Source organism: Pelmatolapia mariae, linkage group LG7 (assembly GCF_036321145.2).
Source record: "Pelmatolapia mariae isolate MD_Pm_ZW linkage group LG7, Pm_UMD_F_2, whole genome shotgun sequence".
NCBI lineage: Eukaryota > Metazoa > Chordata > Actinopteri > Cichliformes > Cichlidae > Pelmatolapia > Pelmatolapia mariae.
The window spans coordinates 14,212,782-14,234,557 of NC_086233.1; the positions used below are offsets into that span (position 1 = coordinate 14,212,782).

The following is a 21,776-nucleotide window of genomic DNA, read 5'->3' on the forward strand; positions in this document are numbered from 1 at the left end:
GCGATACGAAACACTGACGTAACACTTAAAGCTACAGCACAATTGCAATATCAAAGTTAGGACTGTTTCTACAAAACTATTTAATGCTTCTTCTTCTTCTTCTTCTTTTTCTTTTCTTTTTTTACAAAATTTTTTTTTTGAAAATAAAAAACTATTATTAGTTAATAAAAAACAAACAACACAGTCAGCCTTGGAGCTCGTGTGCTCGATATTTACCGAAATCTGACAGAGCACTACCCAGTAGCCTCACTAAATGCCCAGTCTCACGTACCACTGTCTCACGTTACATGTCCTGTAGTTTCTCTTATATAGAGTGGTAAAACACATGAAATGCACTTCAGAAAATCAGAGAAGATAAACTTCACCCTGCAGTTTTTACTGCCAAGATGGGAGTAAAATGTCTTCAGCATGGAGATTACTGCATGATTCACTCCCAGATTTGAGCTGCTTGCATACTACAGAGTGTCAAGAGATGTTTTCGCCTAAGGTCTTAGGTAGGCCAGCGTAGTCTCTCCAGTATAGTCATCATAAGTGACATGAGGTCCAATTGATAGTCATTGAGCTCTTATGGTGCCGACTTTTTCTTGTACAAAAGTCGATGCATCAGACATTTCTTTATGTATTTTGCATATATACTTATATACTTTTTGACTGATGTTGAATATAGATATTTAGTTTTTAACTGATACCACTTGTATTAACTTGACCTCTGGTGTTGTATCTATTTTATTACTATTACTATTATTCAACATTATTTAGTTAGGCTATATATTTTAGTTATATTTTACTTAAACTTTACACAAACCTTTGACTGGTTTGATAAAAATGTCAGCTCAATTTAATTTTATTTACATAGCATTTAAAAAGTAAATAAAAAGAAAACCCAGACAGTCAAATTAATCCCTAAGAACAAACACTTGGAAACAGTGGAAAGGAAAAACTCCTTTTTAATAGGAAGAACGTGCCAGAGGGTACAGGGGCAGCCATCCACTACAACTGGTTTGGAGTGTTGGGAAAGAGAAGAGAGCAGAGACAGAGACAAGGCAAAATACATGCTGTGGAAGTCCACCAGAGATTAGCTGTAACTAATGATTATATGTAAAGTGGTGTATAAACACACAAAAAGTAAGAAGAAGTAAGTGATGAAGAAATGCTATTCATAAAAGTAGAGAGGGTATCTGTCTCCTGAATGCAATCTGGTTGCTGGTTTCTCAGAAGAGGGACCTGAAAGCTGAAGGCTCTGCCTTCCATTTTATTTATAAATGCTCTAGGAAACACAAGTAAGCCAGCAACTCGTGCACAAAATGCTTTGTTAGGGTGATATGGTATTATGAGGTCTTTAAGATAAGACAGGGCCTGATTATTCAAGACCTTGTATGTGAGGTGTAGAATTTAAATGGGATTCTGGATTTAACAGGGAGCCAGTGAAGGAGAAAAAGCCTTTCTAGTCCCCATCAGTACTGTTACTGTAGCATTCTGGATCAATTGAAGGCTTTTCAGGGAGCTTTTAGAACAACCTGATAATAATGCTTTACAACAGGCCAGCCTAGATGCATTAAATACAGAATGTAGTTGTTCAGCATGTCTGTGAGACAGGATATTTCATTGCACAAAAACAAGAAAGCCCTTCATATTTCAGATGATACTAGTGTTAAAAATAGATTGACCCTTTTTTAGGTTAAAGCACAAAATTAGCAGAAAAAATGTAACCAAATATAGCTATGATTGTTTTCAGGAAAGGGATGGATAGTTTATAATGCTCACCAAGTTTTGTTTAAAAACTTATATTATTACTTAAAATTCAAACAATAAACACGTAATACAATAGTTCAACATTTAAGCCTGGCCTAAAATAATTATAATCTTTCTTTTCCCTCTTCCGCTCCCATGGCTGGCTGCGTCACTTCCTGGCCGAGCTCTGCGCTCTGACTGCAGACGGAAGGCTCTCCCCTGTCTTGGCAGAGGAAACCGGTGTTGACACTTCGACGCAGGCTACAATGGCGACCGAAGTGAGGCAGGAGCTTACACAACTGATGAACTCAAGTGGATCTCATAAAGATCTTGCTGCCAAGTATGTAACGTTAGTTACGGAGAACATCACTCGTTAAAAACTGCAACAGAAACTGCTAGCTAGCAGCTAGATACTGGTCTGCACAAAGCTAAGCTAACGTTAGCTGCATTAGCCATACATCCAGATAAACCAGATAGAAACGCAATCAGTCTGTCAATGTTTGCTTTTAGGTTTTATCCAAAGTGCAAGGAACATAAAAGGAGTGACTACCCACATTAATTGTTGGTAAAATAATTATGAGTACTATATTTTATCGTCCAAGCTAACTAGCTAACTTGCTGCTCTTTAGCTACAGATTTGGTGCAGAGCACAACATAGCTTTAATACAGTTTGAACAAAGTGATACTTGACTAGAAAATGGCCAGGACACCCTTTGCGTACGTTCTTACCATCCTATAAACAACCATTTTATTAGGAACACCTGTGCAATCCAAGTACAACTGTGCTGTAAAGTCTACTTTTGCAATTTCAGTTTTCGTCAGTATTGTCCAAAAGGTGATAAATCTATTTAAAAAGTATCTTTTAGGTCCTGTTGTATACGTGTTTGTATAAGAAGAAAGTGTTTACTGTATTTTTATCCACAGTTTATGCTAATGGTTAATTAAAATGAAAATATTTAAATAGCTGTTTATTAAAGGGGGGGTTAATTCACTCAAGCTTAAATACACTTGTTTTTCACAGAAGTCACAATCAAATGCATCAACTTCTCTTAAGTAAGGGACCACAGACTGATTGCTGTAATTATATGTGAACTGGTGTTTATGTGCATAGTTCTGTTATGTACACTTTAGTGACATGTTGATTACAGATTTATTTATGAAATGATATTTACTGAATGGATTGGGTACTTTTCCCTCGATTTTGGTACTTTTTTTGGTACTCATTTCAAAATAATAAATTCAAAATTTCCTCTCACAAAATAAGTCCATACTTCTCAGTTTGTACATTTTGTTATTTATTTACAACATTTTAGTTGTGTCACAGTGTCATCATAGTGTCTGTGATGTTCTGTCATAGTGTTCTACAATATTAAATATTAATTGTAGACTATTATAGATTGTAACACAACCTCTGTTAGATGGTGCAGTTGACAAATGACTGTTCAGTCTTTTACAACCAAGCAGTCAGGGGTTTTTTTTTAAATTATTTTTTTTTTAATTCATAATAATATTAAATATGATGTTTGTATATGATGTTTGTTATATCATAAGGGATTACAGTATACATGGGATTATGCAGTTTCTCCCACAGATTTACAATCTGTTTTTGGTGAGGGAGGGTTTTAGATGTACTTTAACAATAAATAATTGATGAATATAAATATTATTGGCTGCTTCATCAGTGAGTCTCTTATACTGCAAATGACTTTCAGTTACGTCATCCTGGAGATTATTTGGGTGTCAGGCCTTGTTCTGCTCTGTAGCCCTAGTGAGCTCATTGTAGCATCACATGTATAAAGATAAAGATTTGACAGATGCACTTGGGCAGCCATTAATATACCTTGCCCAAGTAAAGTTAATCTGTGGGGAAAACACTGGGTTTCATCCAATAAGCTAAAATATGTGTTTCATATTTAAGTTTTAATCCTTCGATTTTCTATGTAAACATTTTAAACTTACCAGCAAAGTTGGAAGGTTTCTGACCGGTGAAATATTTTGCAGATATCGACAAATTCTGGAAAAGGCCATTCAGTTTACAGATGCTGATCAACTGGAATCCTTGAAGGCCTTTGTAGAAGCAAGTATGGTGTGCCTGTATTCTTCTGTAATATCTGCTTATTCTACATCCTTGGTTCATTTTTCAGGAGTATGTCTTACTGTTATATTTTACATTCTTGCAGTGGTCAATGAAAATGTCAGTCTCGTCATTTCAAGACAGCTGCTCACTGATTTCTGCACACATCTGCCCAACCTGCCTGACGCCACAGCAAAAGCAGTGTATCACTTCACCTTGGAAAAGATCCAGCCGAGGGTTATTTCCTTCGAGGAACAGGTAAATTTGCTCCAGCTCTCTGACACAGTGCAAATGGAGGTAACCATTCAGGTAGTTAAGCTTGAGTATTGTCACTGCAGTGCTTAACTGAGTAATGTTCCTCCATCTCCTCAGGTAGCCTCAATCAGACAGCACTTAGCGACCATTTATGAAAAGGAGGGAGACTGGAGAAATGCTGCCCAAGTTTTAGTTGGCATTCCCCTCGAAACAGGACAGAAGTAAGTAAACTATTGTCACACGCAAGTCTTGATGGTAATTGTGTCTTTAAATCCCTGTTTCTTTTGTTTGTTTTTTAAAATATCCCCTTCAGGCAATATAATGTTGACTATAAGTTGGATACATATCTGAAAATTGCCCGACTTTACTTAGAAGATGATGATCCGGTTCAGGCAGAGGCCTACATCAACAGAGCCTCATTGCTTCAGAATGAGTCCTCTAATGAACAGCTACAGATACACTATAAGGTACATGATCTCTTAGTGATTTCATAGTTACATAGTCTTATCTGTTGTTTCAGTGAAGCTGTGTGGATAAGTGCTTATGCTGCTCTCATTAGGTGTGCTATGCCAGAGTACTAGACTTCAGAAGGAAGTTTATTGAAGCTGCACAAAGATACAACGAGCTGTCTTATAAGTCAATTGTTCATGAAAGTGAACGCCTGGAGGCACTGAAGCATGCTCTGAACTGCACCATATTGGCCTCTGCAGGTATAAGCAGGTGTTACATTTTCAGAAATAATGTAATGAGAACTAATGGAAAACATATAAAGGCATACTACTGATTTGCGGTTTTCACACTCTTAACCAAAAATGGTGTAATTTGTTTTAGGACAGCAACGTTCCCGTATGTTGGCTACTCTCTTTAAGGATGAGCGCTGTCAGCAGCTGGCTGCTTATGGTATCCTGGAGAAGATGTACCTGGACCGCATCATCAGAGGTAACCAACTGCAGGAGTTTGCTGCCATGCTGATGCCTCATCAGAAAGCCACCACAGCAGATGGTAAGCTGAGATACTGGGTTTTACACAGTGAGAGAAATCCTTATTTTCTCCACCCTCATTGAATCAGTTGGTGAACCAGCTGATATTCTTTCTGGTTTTGTGCTCCCTTCGTACTGTGAAACATATTTCTAGACACACTCTTAACTGCAGCTATAATGTCAAATCTATAGTTGTCTTGGTCATTGCTCATGATAACTGAGGTCAGCACAGGGCTGTAACCATTTATGCTGGTGCTTGAGGGGCACTCTACACTTGAACGATAGGTGTTGCAACACAACACCTATTCTTTCTTAACTCTGATCTGTTTCAGGCTCCAGCATCCTTGACAGAGCTGTGATTGAACACAACCTCCTATCTGCCAGTAAACTCTACAACAACATCACTTTTGAAGAGCTAGGAGCATTGCTGGAAATCCCCCCTGCAAAGGTGAGATATGAATTGGATTAATGCTAAACTTGTATAAGAGCCACATTAGTTTTATGCTTCATTGGGAAGTTATTGAACTACTGTTGATAATAAGTGCCTGTTTTCCATAGTGGTACACACAAACTCTATTTTCTGCTTTGTGTCTGTAGGCTGAAAAGATTGCTTCTCAGATGATCACTGAGGGACGTATGAATGGTTTCATTGACCAGATTGATGGCATTGTACATTTTGAAAGTAAGTGATGAAATTGTTTATTTGTGTGTTTTACAAATTTTGTATAGGTTTAGATAGGTTTATATAGGTATAAGGATTTGACCATGAAATTTTTAGGAACCAAAACACTTGATAAAAGTAATTTAAAGTTGAAATGTATAATTATTTATATATTAACTCATTGTTTATTCATTGTAAATCAGAAATTACAGATTAACAGATTTTATAAACAGAAGATATGGATAAAATTGCTGTAAAATTATTCCAGAACAATCTGTGTCAGTCTGTGTGTTTTTTACAATTGAAAGCTAATCTTTAGCCACAGTAGAGCAGGCTTTCATGTAATACCAATATCTACCTCAGGATGGTATGGTGAGTCAATGTACTGCCCAACATCAGAGAAGTGGAAGCAATCAGTGGTGAAAAAATAGCTGAAGACTGGGGAATAAAAATGTCTTTTGGGGTTTTTCTTTGCTATGTGCCAACTGTCTAACATTGCTTATTGTGGAGAGCTGTGACCGGAAAAGGTGTTGCTGTGGCAGGAGGATGGTGCACTTAATTAATGTAGCACTAGCTACATTAATCCCAGTGACATTATTTTGCAGCATTTACAGAATAAGGACACTGGTTTAGGTAGCTGCCCCACAGCTCTGTGCAGACACAATGGGTTAGAAGGCAAGAGATTCTAACTCTAGCCAAAATGAACTGAATCACTGTTATCTGTATTCACATAAAACAATAAATGACTTGGATATAATAAATTGCGTACATAAGGGGACAGAAATTAGTGTAAGTTTTAAGTAAAGGTAAGTAAAACACTTTTAAGTAATAATATTTTCTATTACTTAAAAAAAATGCATTTTTGCCATTATGATAACAGTATTACAGTATAACTTAACTAGAGGTTAACAAGAGAATCTCAGACCACCCATTAATCCTTTCTTAACTGCTGATCCCTTTTAGAATCACATGGTTGAGTCCTATAACATGTGTCATGCGGTGAGAGGCATTGTGTACCCTGAAAAGATCACAAGTCGATCACAGACACCCATCTCTTCTCTAGCAATGTTTCTGGTGAATTAATTACTACTTATTTAAACAGGAGGAATAAAACACAGACTAGTTGGCTAGTCTAAATCTAAGAGCACACAGTGGGAGTGGTCAAAATTGAGCTCACTAACATTAAATACACAGACACATTTTAAGAACAAGGATAATGTGCAGAGGTGTAGCAACCATAGAGACATAAAGTTAAAGAGCCATATCATGAAGCTATGGGAAAGAGTTTTTGAAGCAAAGTGAAGGAGTGGGGTGACGATCAGTGAGCAGCAGTATTGCTTCATGTTCAGAAATGGCATTATAGAAGCTTTGACAGTGTTGATTGAGAAGTATAGAGAACGAGTTGCACTGTATTGTGTGGATCTAGAAAAGTCTGTGACGGGATTCAAGGGAGGAACAGTGGTATAAGGAACTCAGGAGTGGCAGAGCAGTACATGAGGGTGATGCTAGACATGTATGGGGACAGCGAGACAGTGGTGAGGTAGTAGGAGTGGGAGTTACAGATGGGTTCAGATAGTGAAGATGGATGAGTTTAAATACCTTGGGTCAATTATTCAGAGCAATGGACAGTGCCGAAGAGAGTGTAGGCTGATGGGTGTGAGGAATGAATGTTTACAAGATGGTAGTGAGACCCTGCCATGATATGTTGTATGTTGGAATAGCAGTTTAACGGCAGCTGAGAGGATGAGGTTGGTGGGAGACAGAAGGACTCTGGCCAAAATAACATCTCTGATGGAGTCTCCCACCCCATGCATGTAAGTGTTGCTGAACTGCAGAGCTCCTTCAGTGGCAGACTGCTGGATCCTAGATGCATGAAGGAGCGTTTCCGCAGATCCTTCCTCCCTGCAGCTGTCAGACTGTACAATCAAAACTGCTCCCAACAAACATAGATGTTTACATCAGCGCTGTAATTTGCACTAATTGACCAAACAACTGTTATAGCTTGCACATTATTTTTCTCAGTTTATATATAAAAAAAACCTATACTTTAATCTTAATAACTGTACAGTACTCTGTTTTTGTAACTATTGTCCATGATGTAAATATTTTTTTCTGTAAAAATTGTGTGTGTTTCTGTTCTGTGTCCTGTTCGGTTTGAATATGTGCTTTTATTCTGCTGCTTTTACAACCAAATTTCCCCTTGTTGGACAATTAAAGGATTATTCTATTCTATGCTATTCTATTCTATTCTATTCTCTGTAGGGGTTTGTGACAGTGGCACTAACAAAAAGATAGGGGAACACGCATTGTGGTTTTTACCATGGTTCACATGCAAATAGTCTTTGTTTTGAAAGGAAAATGCACCTTCTAATTTTTTTCTTGTGTCTCTGGCAGCCCGTGAACCCCTTCCTACCTGGGATAAACAGATCCAGTCTTTATGTTTCCAAGTCAACAACCTGCTAGAGAAGATCCGTCAGGCTGCTCCAGAGTGGGCCGCACAGGCTATGGAAACCCAGATGACCCAGTAGTATTCCTAATAGGATCCGTCAGCCCACCCTGAAAGTTTTGTCTTGCTTCTCCCCAAAAAGACATTAAAAAAACACCTGCAATTTAAGTAGTAAAGCACTGTGGAGATCCTTCTGGTACCAGCATGACTTGTTTGAGATGTGGCATCCATGTATTTATAGGGCTGTACTGTACATTCAGGTGTAACTTCATGTTGTTTACATGTTAAAAATTTGGATATTATATACAGATTGTTGACATGTTATAGGGTCAAATAAGATGCGCACAACAAACACATTCTGTTTTTATCTTGATAATACAGCTATATCTGTCAAGTACTTCTTGATTTATCACTTGGCCCACACTGAATGAATTTCAGCAGAGTATTAAACTCGGAGCTGAGAGAAACGGCTCAGGATCATCGTTTGATTCAAGGTCACTGTCTGCCTCAGTGGATTTTTCTTTTTTTTATCATTGACAGTTTAAATATGAAGAACAAATTGATGAAATGCTCTTTGAGTTCACTTTTCAGCATCTGTAACAATTTTCTACTTAGGATACATGTTCTGGAAGCATTTTAACAAAAGTTTAGGAGTAGATATCGCTGTACTGAATGATACAGACAGTTTATGAGACAAAAATATGTTTTATAGTGGTTCAATGGTATAGTGGTTACCAAATTTGAAAGATCCCTGGTTCGACAGGAGGAAATTTAAATCCAGCTTGGGGGAGAAATGAGCTACTGTACTCATGCTGGCCCCAAGCAGCATGGGGCCACCGCCTCTGTTCAAAGATGGTCGTTCACAGTGGACATAGATGGCTTCTTTCACTCCTCTTTCAAGCCATCTGTCCTCTCTTTCTAAAATGTGAACATTGGCATTCTGGAAAGAATGACAAAGGTGGTGAACAGAGGTTGTGGCTTACGACACCAACCGCCTGCCATCTATAATCCAGTTTTGAGATCCATTAACGCCCACTCACATCTTGGGCCATTTGACCTCAGTAAATTACACAATAGGGTGGGGCTAGATTTCACAATAGATTAACCCGAAACCCTGGGTGATCGTGACCTACACCCGTTTTCAACCCTTGGCTCGTGTAATTAGGTAGGGATCAATAGGGGGTCCCTGACCCTCTTAGGGTTTAAAATCTGGGACTCCTAACCTATTGCTCTTAGAACTGAAGAAGCTTCTCAGATGAGAAGTGAAACATCTTCAAGAAACCTAAAGAAGTCCAGACACTTTTTTTTTCCAAGCTCCTTAGACTACGTTGACCTGGACGACTGAGAACCTTCAGACATATTTTCAAGATGCTACTGATGATAAATTGACTTTGGGAAGTCGTATTTTTAAAGCACAAGTCTTGGTTTTTAAATCTAGCCATTACAAAGAGTCAGATGATACTGCACACCCACATGGTAGGCCTGTCCTAAAGCTTACTCTGCTTTATTGTTTTTTTCCCCCGACACGGTGCCATTAAAAAAAATCTCATCTTGCAGATTACTGACATCATAGACAAAATGAGTCATTTTCTATGGTGATTTTCCCCCCTAGAAAATTGCTAGTTTCACCTTTCATAAACTTGATAAAGCAGATCAAATATTGCAGACATTGTTGTGTTAGTATAATATTTTAATTTTTTGTGGAAACTGTCCTACATCTGAGCCACATGAAACAAAATTTACAACAGGTTTGAAAATACTGTAAAGAAAGGTCTTACTTCATTATTCATTATGATTGGGGATATTCATTATGATTTCCTTTGGTATGGGATGATGTCAAAGAGTCTGATCTCAAACAGTCTTGATAAAACAGAATCTATCCAATTATTTTCTTCTGGTTATCCAGCCTAAGCAGAAAAGCTCAGACCACCCTCACTCTAGCCATCTCCTCTAGCTTATCTGGGGGAGCACCAAGGCGTTCCCAGGCCAGCCGAGATATAATCTTTCCAGCGTGTCCTGGTGTGGCCTCAGATGAACTGCAAAATGGCTTATTATACCGTGTCATTGTTAATTTAACAAAAATTAAGCTAAAATGCAGAAGCAGTGTGTGGTGAAAACCTTAGTGCACTCTCACTGTTTTCATATGGTAAGTAGCAGCCAGGTTCTGCTTAACAAATGTATCTGATAAACTGATCATCAGTCAGTTTGACCACCTGTATAAAAGCAGAAGCTTGCTGGTTTGGTACGTTAAGGTGTGTATTCTTTATGTGTATTCTATATCTCAGTCTCCATAGGCACATTGAATGCTAAAGTTCATGACAATACTATTAAACAAAAAGACTGAATACATATGACTTGTTTGGGAGTGTTGTCAGGAGAAAGACTCTTCTATCTAAAAAGAACATGACTGCAAAATTACTTGCTGACTTCTTGAACAATGTTTTTTGGACAGAGGAGAAAAAAGTAGAAATGTTTGACCATAACGCATAGCACCATGTTTGCTAAAAACCAAACACAGCATATTAGCACAAACACTTCAAACCAACTGTCAAGCACAGTGGTGGAGAGATGATGATGATTTGGGCTTGTTTTACAGCCAAAGGACCCGGGAACCTTGCAATCAGTAATCCGGTCATGAACTCTTAAATGCAAACATATTCTAGAATCAAATGTGAGGCCATCTGTCCAACAGCTAAAGCTTGGATGAAGTTAGGTCATGTAACACTACAATGATTCCAAGCACAGCAGTGAATCTACAACACAGTGCCTAAAACAAAAAATGCAATGTGTTGCAATGTGCCAGTCAAAGTCCACATCTCAACCTAATTAAAATAGCAGCTGTGGTAGAACCTTAAGAGAGCAACGCTCAATGAAGTGAAGCAACACTGAACACACTGAACACAGAATTCAAGTTACTGCTGTTAAAAGTGTTTCTATTAGCTACTGAATTATGGGGTGTACTTTAATACATATACTTCTGCTTTACTATGAATGTATGTAAATATTTGAGTGAATATATGACTGAAACTACTTGAAACAGCAACATTTTGTTTGACATCTTTCTAAATGATCAAGATCTGCTTAACCAGATACAGCTAGTATAACAAGTCTTAACTGTTTGATTCGTGATTCATTGTCTTTCTGCTTTGTTGAACTTGTCTGGAACAGGCTCCAGGCTCCACTAACAGCAGACTTAATCGAATAGAAATGAAACTGGATATGAAGTGTACAAATACATTCATAAAAATAGATGGAAAAAAGAAAAAGAAAACAAAACAGCACCATTCAAAATGTAAACAATTTTATTAAAACAGTACAAATTCTGAAGGAACAGTAGTGATAAAAAAAATGCTGTGCTGCAGCTGGCTAATGATTAACTGACTAGAAGAGGTTAATGTGATTTTCCCTGTGACTAGGGCAGCTGATACACAGGAGGGTAATCATTTTACAACAAACAGCACTGAGGTGTGCACCATACTTTTCAAAGTATTCAACATTTTTATTGAAAAGGGATGGGTCGATGCTTCACCAGCACTTTATCTGGAGTATATGGAGATAACAGTAGCTTTTCCATCAGAACATCAATGCCATTAATATTTTGTAAAATACATTTTAGAGCGTTTACAAGACTGTTACTCTTTCAGAAAATGCCCTGCTCCTTGCGCCGGTTGATATCTCTCTTCAGCTGGCAGGTGGTGCAGATGGGGCAGCACATGGCCATCATATAATCGTTACACATGGAGCCCTGGAAACACACGCAGTAACTCTTAGAAGGTGCAGCCTCAACATCAGTGAAGGGAAGGGAGTTAGGCTAATGACACGACCAGAATTTATTTATATGAAAAACCTTAATCAAAATGTAAGTGTACACATGCTATCATGAGGTGTTTGCATCAAACAGAAAGTTGAATAAGTATACAAGCAATGGAAAATTTATCAATGCACTAAATTATATGACATTCCTGCTTCAGAGCCTATATCGGAAGCATCAAACTCAAGACCCAGGGGCCAAAATTGAAACAGCAAAGACTCCAATCTGGCAAACATTTTGGACTTTTAACTGTGTTTTCATAACTTTTCCTGCTAATAAAGATCTCCCACATGGCAATTTATACAACACCAAAGGGTTAGAGTTAACCCTAAACATCCTATTTTCACTGCTATGCACTACTAGAAATTTCTGTGCTTTTTCCACAGTGTTTTTTTTTTAAATTAGGACATTTTCTATTACAGGGCAGTCTTAAGATAAATGTGAGCTGTCTGTGGCCCACAATATACAGTGAGTTTGACATCCATGACCTAAATGAATCTACGTTGAAATACTATGGCTTGAGCAGGGAAGGAAAAAAACCCATAATTGGACAGAACCACATTACTGTTTTTAACCTTTGTTTCTCTTAATCTTCGAATATACTTTGATTAATCTTGGGTAACATGTTAAAAGTACTTATACTTTTTACATGATCATTTTCAGACATTTAGTAATTTGACTCTGACAGTATTTTCTGTTTTTCTCTTTTTATAATATAGGAGGAACATATGTGACTTACAACATGATGGTAACAACTTAATTATTAGTTACATACAGCAGGAAATAGGCTGTTTTCACTCACAGTGAAACAGGTAATTAAACGACCACTTCTTTGGTTCTAAAAAGGCCTCAAATAGACTTAAATTGGCTACTGTTCCTGTTGTCCACTGAAAACTTACCTTGATGTTGTATTTGGTCCTGTAGACGCTACGGATGGGCATGCCCAGACCACACAGGCAACACTCGCCCATGTCACTGGCAATGGAACAGCCGAGGCAACAGTAGCACCAATAGCCAAAGCAGCCTAAGGCAGGGAGAAAGTGTGTTAAAGGAAGCACTTACAACTTAAATCCATCATTATTATTATTATTACTTATTATTATAAGTATAGCTGCTCTTCATACATTCCATTAAAATATCCATTCCCAGTTAATTTTTAATATAACTGATAAGGGAAAAAGATCCACAGTCCTTATTTTACACGAGAAAATGCATTCTAGTTTAACCAAGTTTCAGTAGTTTGTTATCCATTTCTTGTCAGTTCCTTGAAAGCCCTGAAACCTACCTACATTCATACATTCAGATAGACATTTGAACATAATATATTTACTATAAGGACTGAGGGTTTGTTTCCACCACACAAACATGTAGATGGAGCATTACAAAGGCCAGTATGAACAGAAAGAAAATCTGCTTTAACTGTTCTTTTCTTAGGTTTGAAAAAAAAAGTGCATCCAATTATATCTTGACAAATGCTGTCTCAACTTCGTGCATATTTTGAGCTACAGAAACAGTAAAGAAGGTTACTTACAAATCCCAATGTCATCACAGCAATCTAACACGCCTGTCTGGAATTCAGAAGTTTCATATTTGCCTGGTTGGTTGACCACAGCCATGATCACGTTAAAATCTTCTTTCTGTGGAATGAAAAAGGGTTATAGTTATTGTTTGAATACTGTATGTGAGGAAGAGGAACACTACACAGGAACCTAGGAACCGGTAGGAACAGTAGTGTTCCTACTGGTTCCTAGGTTCCTCTGTAGTGTTTCTCTTTATTCTGTTTCTCTTTATTCTTTATTATTCTAGGTGCTTCCATATATGTTTTGGCTTTACTACTTCCACATACTTCACATACACATACTTCAAACAACATTCAAACTCTAAAATGCTCTCAAATTATTGGGCTATTACTATAATTTAGCTTTTTCATCTTGACCATTTTCATAAAATCTCTGTTTAACTTTTATCGCATTATGTCGCATTATGATGATTCTTTTAGAAAATACATGTGTTGCTATTAGGGCTGCACGATTAATCGTTAGAAAATCGCGATCTCGATTCATACTTATGTGCGATCTCATTTCCAAATGACAACGATTTCAAAAAAAAAAAAAAAAAAAAAAAAAAAAGACGACGACGATTGTACCGCATTTTGATCCGGGACGTAATCTGCATGAAAACAAGCGGTCACTCTTCCTGCTCAACAAATGACAAGGGCGGAGCCTTATACCACGTGATACAGAAGCTGTGCCGTGATGCTCAAATTGGCAGGGAAAAAACAACGGAGAACACGTCAGGGATGACGAGAAAGTGACAGGAGAAAATTCGTCCCGGTCAACCACCCAAACATCAATAACGGGAACCTTATACAGCGCTTCCCATTACCCGTCGAACTCCCTCAGGCACAAAGAAATTACGGAGGCTATTGCTTATCACCTGACCAAAGATATATCAACACTGTGCAAAACGAGGGATTTAGGAAAATGATCAACACCCTAGACAAACGCTACACAGTGCCGTCCCGCAACTATTTTTCTATTGTTGCACTACCTGCTCTATACACGCAGTGTCGAGCAAAGGTGGAGGAGGAATTTCAAGCAGTAAACATTTTGCGGCAACCACAAAATGTGAGGCATTTATTGTTTTTATGTTTATTTATTGTTTTTATGTTCAGTTTCAACTGTTACGAAGTTGATGTGCAGTTAATAAGTGCAATAAATATTTATATTGGAAAAGAAAATCGTGAGAGAATCGTGATCTCAATCCTAAGCAAAAAAATCGTGATTCTCATTTTATGCAAAATCGTGCAGCTCTAGTTGCTATGCAATTAAGCTACAGTGTACCACTCTAGCTTTTTGAATCTGTTCCTCATGTCTGAACTAAATGGCCTATTTGTATAGCACTTTACTTAGTTCCTAAGGAACTAAAGCAGTAGTGTTTAGTGTTCCTAAAGAATGTAGTGTTCTTTAGTTCCTAAAGTCATCCACCCATTCACACACAGGTGATGGCAAGCTACATTGTAGCCACAGCTGCCCTGGGGCGCACTGACAGAGGCAAGGCTGCCGGACACCGGGCCCTCTGACCACCACCAGTAGGCAACGGGTGAAGTCTTGCCCAAGGACACAACGACCGAGACTGTCCGAGCCAGGGCTCGAACCGGCAACCTTCCGATTATGAGACGAACTGCCAACTCTTGAGCCACGATCGCCCACCTGGTCTGAACAGATTCTTCTTACTGGCTCGATGTTCAGTCTTCCCACACAAATTATATATCAAAACAATGGATTTTGTATTTGGATTCAGAAAATGTGACAGAAGCCTACAGACAGAAGCATGTAATCGATAGCCTACATGGCTTCTGAGTTACAAAATGTTTGAGAGCAAGTCAAGGCAGTTTTCCTTTCTCAGCTATTTAGTTGCCGTACTTTACAAGTCATATATCTTTAATAATTCATTTTTTAATTATACATTGTCAACACTCAGAGTCCCTTCTCTGTTCTGATCAAAATTAAATAGCCTGAGAAAGCATACGCAGGCTGCCTCTGATGGTAGATTAAAACTGAACAGATTTAGCCCAATGACTGTATAGAAGGCACAGAATGTGACTGCCGCAGAAACACAGAGGCCACACTCTCACAATCACTGTTCACTCCATGCTGTGTGAGTGTGTGTCCAAATTTGTAAAAATTGTTAGGTATGCACTTTTTACCTTAGTTTTGTGCTGCTTTAGTTTGTCTACAGGCTGTTCTTTCTTGCTTTTCTAAATTTTCTGCCAATTTTTCACAGTTGGACAACAAGTAGTTTTGAGATAACTTCAGCTTGTTCAGCTGTTTTCAGCTGACAGTTTTGCTTTTCCAATATTTTTGCTAAATTAGTTTCTGCTAAGTTATTACAATTCAGCAAATTTTCTAATATTGACTTTAGCTTCTCCAGCTGAATATTTTAGCTATACAGCATTCACACTGCATTTTTGCAGGAAATGCAAATTTTTCTAGTTACTTTTTTCATTCCTCATGGATTTGTTTTAAGGAGATTAATCTTACCAGTTGGTTGGACAGTTGAAGGATTCTGACCAAGAAGGATTGTCCAGACCATGAAGCAGCTTGAGCCTTTATAACATATAAGAGCAGGTGACTCAATCACCTTTGCTGCTGTGACGAGATAACAGCAGCCACAAGACAGCCCTATATCTTTATGTCAGGTTATGGTAATAAAACTTAACTGCACTGCGTGGTTAAGTCAAAGTCATAGACAAGTGGGATGTCCCACGTGGATCATACAGTAAATTTAAAATGTAATCTTTTTTAGTTTGCTTTTTTTAAATTTCAGGATGAACATTTAGAAAATTTCATGTAATAAAAAATCATTCAGAACAATATATTTACAGGCTCTGAAACTGTATTAATATTATCTTTTGAATAATTTGTGAATGAAAATATGTTTTAAGGGCTTTATTTTTTATCACCTTTTCTCCAGTAGCCTTTTAACAAGTAGCCATATCTTTGGCCGGATAACAGTTAAGCATGAAGATATTTAGTGCACGGAACAAAGACTTATCTCACCTGACCTTGTTTCTGTGTTAACAATACATCATATCAGTGTTTTTAAGCTTAATTATGTCGTTACCACCAACTAAAGAGTAAACAACATATAGTAGTGCCTATTTCCTGTACTTTGCTTTGGTACACTTCTGTAGAATTATATTTGTACTCTTCCTGAGTATTAAAACCATATGCTACTTTATACTTTCATTTTTTTGTTTAGCAGCCGTATTTTTTACTTTTCAGATTTCAAAAGCCAATAATGAAAACGTCTGTGATTTTCTTGCGTGTAAAAAATATGTTGGCTCCCACCAAAGAGGTTTTCGGCTTTCAGTCAAGAGACTGTGATATTTTTTTTTTAAAGGGAGGTTTGTTGTATTCATAACATACACTTTTGTTTCTCAAATAGACAGAAGGAAACAGGAAAATCTCCAGAGCTACTCTTAAATTAGGCTACACAGTTGGCACATATTTGTTTTCAATTTAGAAAGTATAAGTCTGTGTTAGAGCTGGGCGATATAAGATTTTTTTCATATCACGATATGTTTTTTTCATTTCAGGCGATAACGATATATATCACAATATAAGCCAAATAACTATATTTGTAAGATTTAAATGTGCCATTGCTCACAAGTAAAATGTGAAATAATCAGCAGCTTGTCTTGATTTTACTATTTATTTCCCATAATAAGTTCAACAGGGTAGATGTTTCAACAGGGTAGATGTACTTAAGGAACATGAGACTTTTCCAGATAAATAAAGGCAAATATTGCAAACTACACAAAAGGCAGCCGCTAAAGCGTTTAAGTTTCAAAATAGAACAAACAAAACAGACTACTAAATTGTCAATTCCACTTAGAAACAAAATATTAATTCTAAAAATAAATCTTAGTTTGTTTTACAGAAGAACAGACAAAATTGACTAACTTTTGTCAATATCAAATAAACTGAGAACTAAAAGGAAATTTTCAATCTCTCCTTGTTGTATAGCTTTCTGAACTTTCTGAATCCTTTATCATCTGCAACTGAAAATAGTTGTGGATGATTACTATACCCAGTGTTGGGGAGTAACGGAATACATGTACCGCCGTTACGTATTTAGAATACAAAATATGAGTAACTGTATTCCGTTACAGTTACCGTTTAAAAAGGTGGTATTCAGAATACAGTTACTTTGTTGAAATAAATGGATTACACGGCGGTACTTTCCTGTTTCATATTGTCGCGGGTCAGGACTGTTTGGGTTTGTTTGACAGCTACGCTCTGTTGTTCCAGGAAGCAGCGTTACGGTTGCCATGGTTACAGAGTGACGCTCTCTCTCTCTGCGTGTTTCCTGGGTGAGAGAGCGCCTTTTTTGTTGTTGTTGTTGTGCTAAGCTAAAAGGCAGAATGCTACAGGCATGGCCCTAAAGAATGTAGCCTCATGGGCAGTGTAGTCCGTGCTGCAGCGAGAATGGACTACCATACACGTTATGTGTCTGTGAGCGAGGGAGGGAGAGAAAGGAAAAGTCCGAGCTGTCACGGAGCAAAAACGGGAGCTGGAAGCATGTAAATATAATAATAACCACTGCAGCCAAGAAGAGTACCTGACGAGCCCATTTGTAAGTAAGCTATTAGGACTCAACTGTACACTGTGTTCGTGTTTTCCTCCGGAAAAAATAAGTTCCGTTGGAGCAGCCTTTCAACGCCTCTCTCTGTCTCTCGCTAGCAAAGTTGACCCAGACAACAAAGTAAAGCTAGTTTTCAGCTACCAGCCCGACACGGAACCCACCATATTAGCCAGATGTCCCTTTACTACGGTTCGGAGCCGCGGACCTTCAGTAACAGTAATAAATCACAGCAATAGTACATTCATGTAGTTGTAAAAAGCATGATAATATATTAAGTAATCCAAAGTATTCAGAATACGTTACCCTCATTGAGTAACGTAACGGAATACGTTACAGAATACATTTTGGGGCATGTATTCGGTATTCTGTAATGGAATACATTTTAAAAGTAACCTTCCCAACACTGACTATACCTTTCTAATGTGACGTTGTTGTCCCTGGCTCTCTTTCTCTCTCTCTCCCTCCCGCTCTGTTCCTGTGCTACTGCGAGTGTAACTACCGCCCCTCCCCCCTCTTCCCAGCGCAAAGCACAAGGCTCGCGTGCAGAGTGAAGCGGAAAAAAGTGCGAGAGAGAGGGTGAGAGAAGGAAAGTAAAAAACCCCACGGCTCGCGATAAGGAGCCGGAGCGCGTCGTTCACGTCAAAAGTCGCGACCGACACATCACTACGAAATACCTTCGCACTACGGAACTTCTATGGCCCTTCCGTTCGACAATCTCTCCGGCATTGGAACCATCATCTCTTTTCTCTTCGGTAACCTGGTCACCCACGCTCTCGGTTGATTTTTCTCTAGTCGGCACACTCATTTCCTCCATTACCTGGGCAGCCCGGCTGGCTGCTTCCGAAACAACTACACATGGCACTTGGCGCTTGGCACTTGTGCTGTACCTAACAAGTCACCTGACGTGACGCTGCGGCTGTGATTGGTTCGGCTCTGCGCTACTTAATTTGGATTGGCTGTTCTTTTCTCTTTTTTTTTTAAGAGAGCAAGGTCTAGCGCAATAGTTTATTTTTTCTATGGAGAAAAAGTTATTTCGCAATACATATTGTTATCGTTCTATCGCCCAGCTCTACTTCCAACACACATCATTGCAGACACATGCATGTCAAGTGGCACCAGTGTCAGAAAAGTTCACCAAGAATTAAGTAGGTTCATAAGCATCTATGAGCCTAAATGTTTTTAGTTGTCTTTTAAAATCATGTTAATATATTTACTAGGCAAATTTTATGCCCACTGCAAAACAGAAATGGTGTCAGCAGAAACCTCTAAGAAGTTCACTTCTCCCCAGTGAGTAATTTTTTTAGGAGGCAGAGGAATATCTTATACTTGTCCATTTAACTGTTTAATTTGGCTAACTTGGTTGAGGTTAACTTACTGTTTGTACAATTGCAAACAGATTAACCAACTCAAAAAAGGAGCCAAACTCACACCAAAAGTTTAAAACTTAAAAGAGAGACAGATTTTTTTAATTTTTTTTTTAAAAAGCTTTTTAAAAATAAAAGTAATTAAATACTAGTAAAGAATACCTTTTACACCCCCGCCCATGCAAATGCTAATTTCCTCTTTAAATTCGCCAAGATCTCTTGGGGTACTTATGAATTTTTCGTTGTTTCATATAACGTTACAATTATATTTTATTGATATTTAACAAAAATTTGTTAAACATAAACAATATTAAGGAAATCATATTGCTAAGTGTTCGAGTATTAGCTAACCATTACTAGCTAACCACTGTTAGCTAACAGCCTACTAGCACCGATAGCTAATACTGTAACTAATGTATAACAAAATACAACGTTTTTACAAGCAAATCAACTTATATAGAAGTAAAAATGATTTATACAGGCCTTTTGTTGAGCTAAAGTAGATCTTTTCTGGAAAAATGATCTTCTGCCCCTTGCTGCTTTCAGCAAATGTTTGAAAAAAACAACAGTAAAAAGTTCAAAGAAGCTCTTTTCCTATTTGTCAGTTTTTTGTGGTTGGGATCAGAGGCGCTGCATGTAATGGTTTACTCAAGTTCTCTGGTTGGGATGAATGCTCTAAATGACCATAAAGTCCATTGCTTTTTACTTTAACCTAATGCAAACAGATCTTTCTATAAAATGCTGTACAGACTTAAATCAGTCAAACACTACCATATCATTTTTTGCTCCCTCCTTCTTTCCCCATAAACTACTAAGACCAGGACTATACTTGTTATTATTATTATTATTTAAGTTTTGCTGATTGTAGCTGGGTTTTTTTTTTAGCTGATTTTCTATCTTTAAGGAAGTTGCTTTTTGTCTCTTGGTGAACAAACCTTAGTAATGGTGTACTCACATTTGGACTGTGTCAACAGGCTTTTTTGTGGATACAGTTTAAATTTTGTCAAAGAAATAAAAGTTTAAAATGTTCTTGTTCAATGTTACTACATTCAAAAATAAGTGATTATTTGGAGTTGTGAATAAAAATATAGGGTGGAGAAAATTATTTTAGATGTGGTCTCTCAGGTGTTTAGCCATATTTTAATTTCCATCCATTTCCGGTAATGATTTTCAAGTTCAAGGTAATGAGGGATTGGTGGTGTGACTAAAGCCTATCTCATTTGTCATGGGGGGGAAAGGTAGGGTGCAACCTGGGCAGGGTAGTAGTTTATGGTGGGCAGGAACTGATTATTCATGCAGAAAAAGAATGTTTTTCATTACTTAACAACATTGAGCAAAGGTCAGTAGTGGTCACGACATTTTTATTGTGCAGTAGGTAACATTCATGAAACACCCAAATAACTAGAAAAAGGGCTGAAATCAATTAACATTTGAAGCTAATTAATCTCCTAGGACAAGAACAGCTGTAAGTAAAGATACAAGATACATTTTCTTTTTTGTTGCTATGAAGATAAAAATGTTTTGCCAGACTCCAAGTGAACAAAAAGCCAGCACTTGAGCATGTCTGATAAGATCCAGTGACACGAAGACATGTACGTGGGTTAAAAAGTTGCCTTATAAAAAAAAATAAAAATAGAAAGTGTTTACCTCACCTTTCAGAAAGAAAGAGCTGCCTAACCTTAACAGACTGCTGGAAATGATGAGTTTTATAATAAGTGTAATAAATCTTTGGACAGAGTGACAAATAGCATTCAGTAGCTTGAGTGCCACAGCCAGTGTATGTATATATAAAACAAAGTAGATCTTGAACTATTGGACTATCAAGCTGGTGGCAAAGGCTTTTTGTTTTTTTTTTGTTTTTTTTATAATGCATTATATATATTAAAAATTAACTTACTTGATTTCGTTGTATGAGCTTTAGTGTGCCACAAAAACACTGGTCTCAAATAAGAGTAGAGGCCTTGCAACAGATTTAGCTACTAGCTCATTTTCACTTGCAGTCCCTGGGCAGGTATGCACACAATATTAAATAAACTGTAAACTGGAAATAAACTACAAGATACAGATGAAGTAGCAGAATCAAATATATATGCAAAGCCAAAGAAAAGCCCTTCAGCCCTACCCACAAAACACATTGCAAACCCTTTCTGAGTATATGCTTTTCCCATTCAATAACCAGTCATTTCAAATGTGTAACCATACAAATATGACTAATAAAGCATAAAAAAATATGCTGGATTAGGTTAAGTTGATGTGATTGTTTCCTGTTTTTTTCCTGCCAATGATGAGAAAAGAAATTCAAAG

General features: G+C 37.6%; 2 protein-coding genes across 2 annotated transcripts; one reads left to right on the forward strand and one right to left on the reverse strand.

The window, feature by feature from the left end:
* Positions 1–1,917: 1,917 nt before the first annotated feature.
* Positions 1,918–10,464, forward strand: cops4 (COP9 constitutive photomorphogenic homolog subunit 4 (Arabidopsis)). Its single transcript, XM_063478043.1, has 10 exons — positions 1,918–2,071; positions 3,733–3,812; positions 3,912–4,063; positions 4,178–4,281; positions 4,374–4,527; positions 4,620–4,770; positions 4,892–5,062; positions 5,373–5,488; positions 5,638–5,722; positions 8,096–10,464. Exons 1-10 carry the CDS (start codon positions 1,998–2,000, stop codon positions 8,227–8,229), a joined length of 1,221 nt encoding a protein of 406 aa, XP_063334113.1. The 5' UTR covers positions 1,918–1,997; the 3' UTR covers positions 8,230–10,464.
* Positions 10,465–11,787: 1,323 nt separating this feature from the next.
* Positions 11,788–13,574, reverse strand: plac8.1 (placenta associated 8, tandem duplicate 1). Its single transcript, XM_063480613.1, has 3 exons — positions 13,490–13,574; positions 12,858–12,982; positions 11,788–11,892 (listed from the first exon to the last, which is right to left on the reverse strand). The coding sequence occupies exons 1-3, from the start codon at positions 13,572–13,574 to the stop codon at positions 11,788–11,790; spliced, it is 315 nt and encodes a 104-aa protein (XP_063336683.1).
* Positions 13,575–21,776: the final 8,202 nt, after the last annotated feature.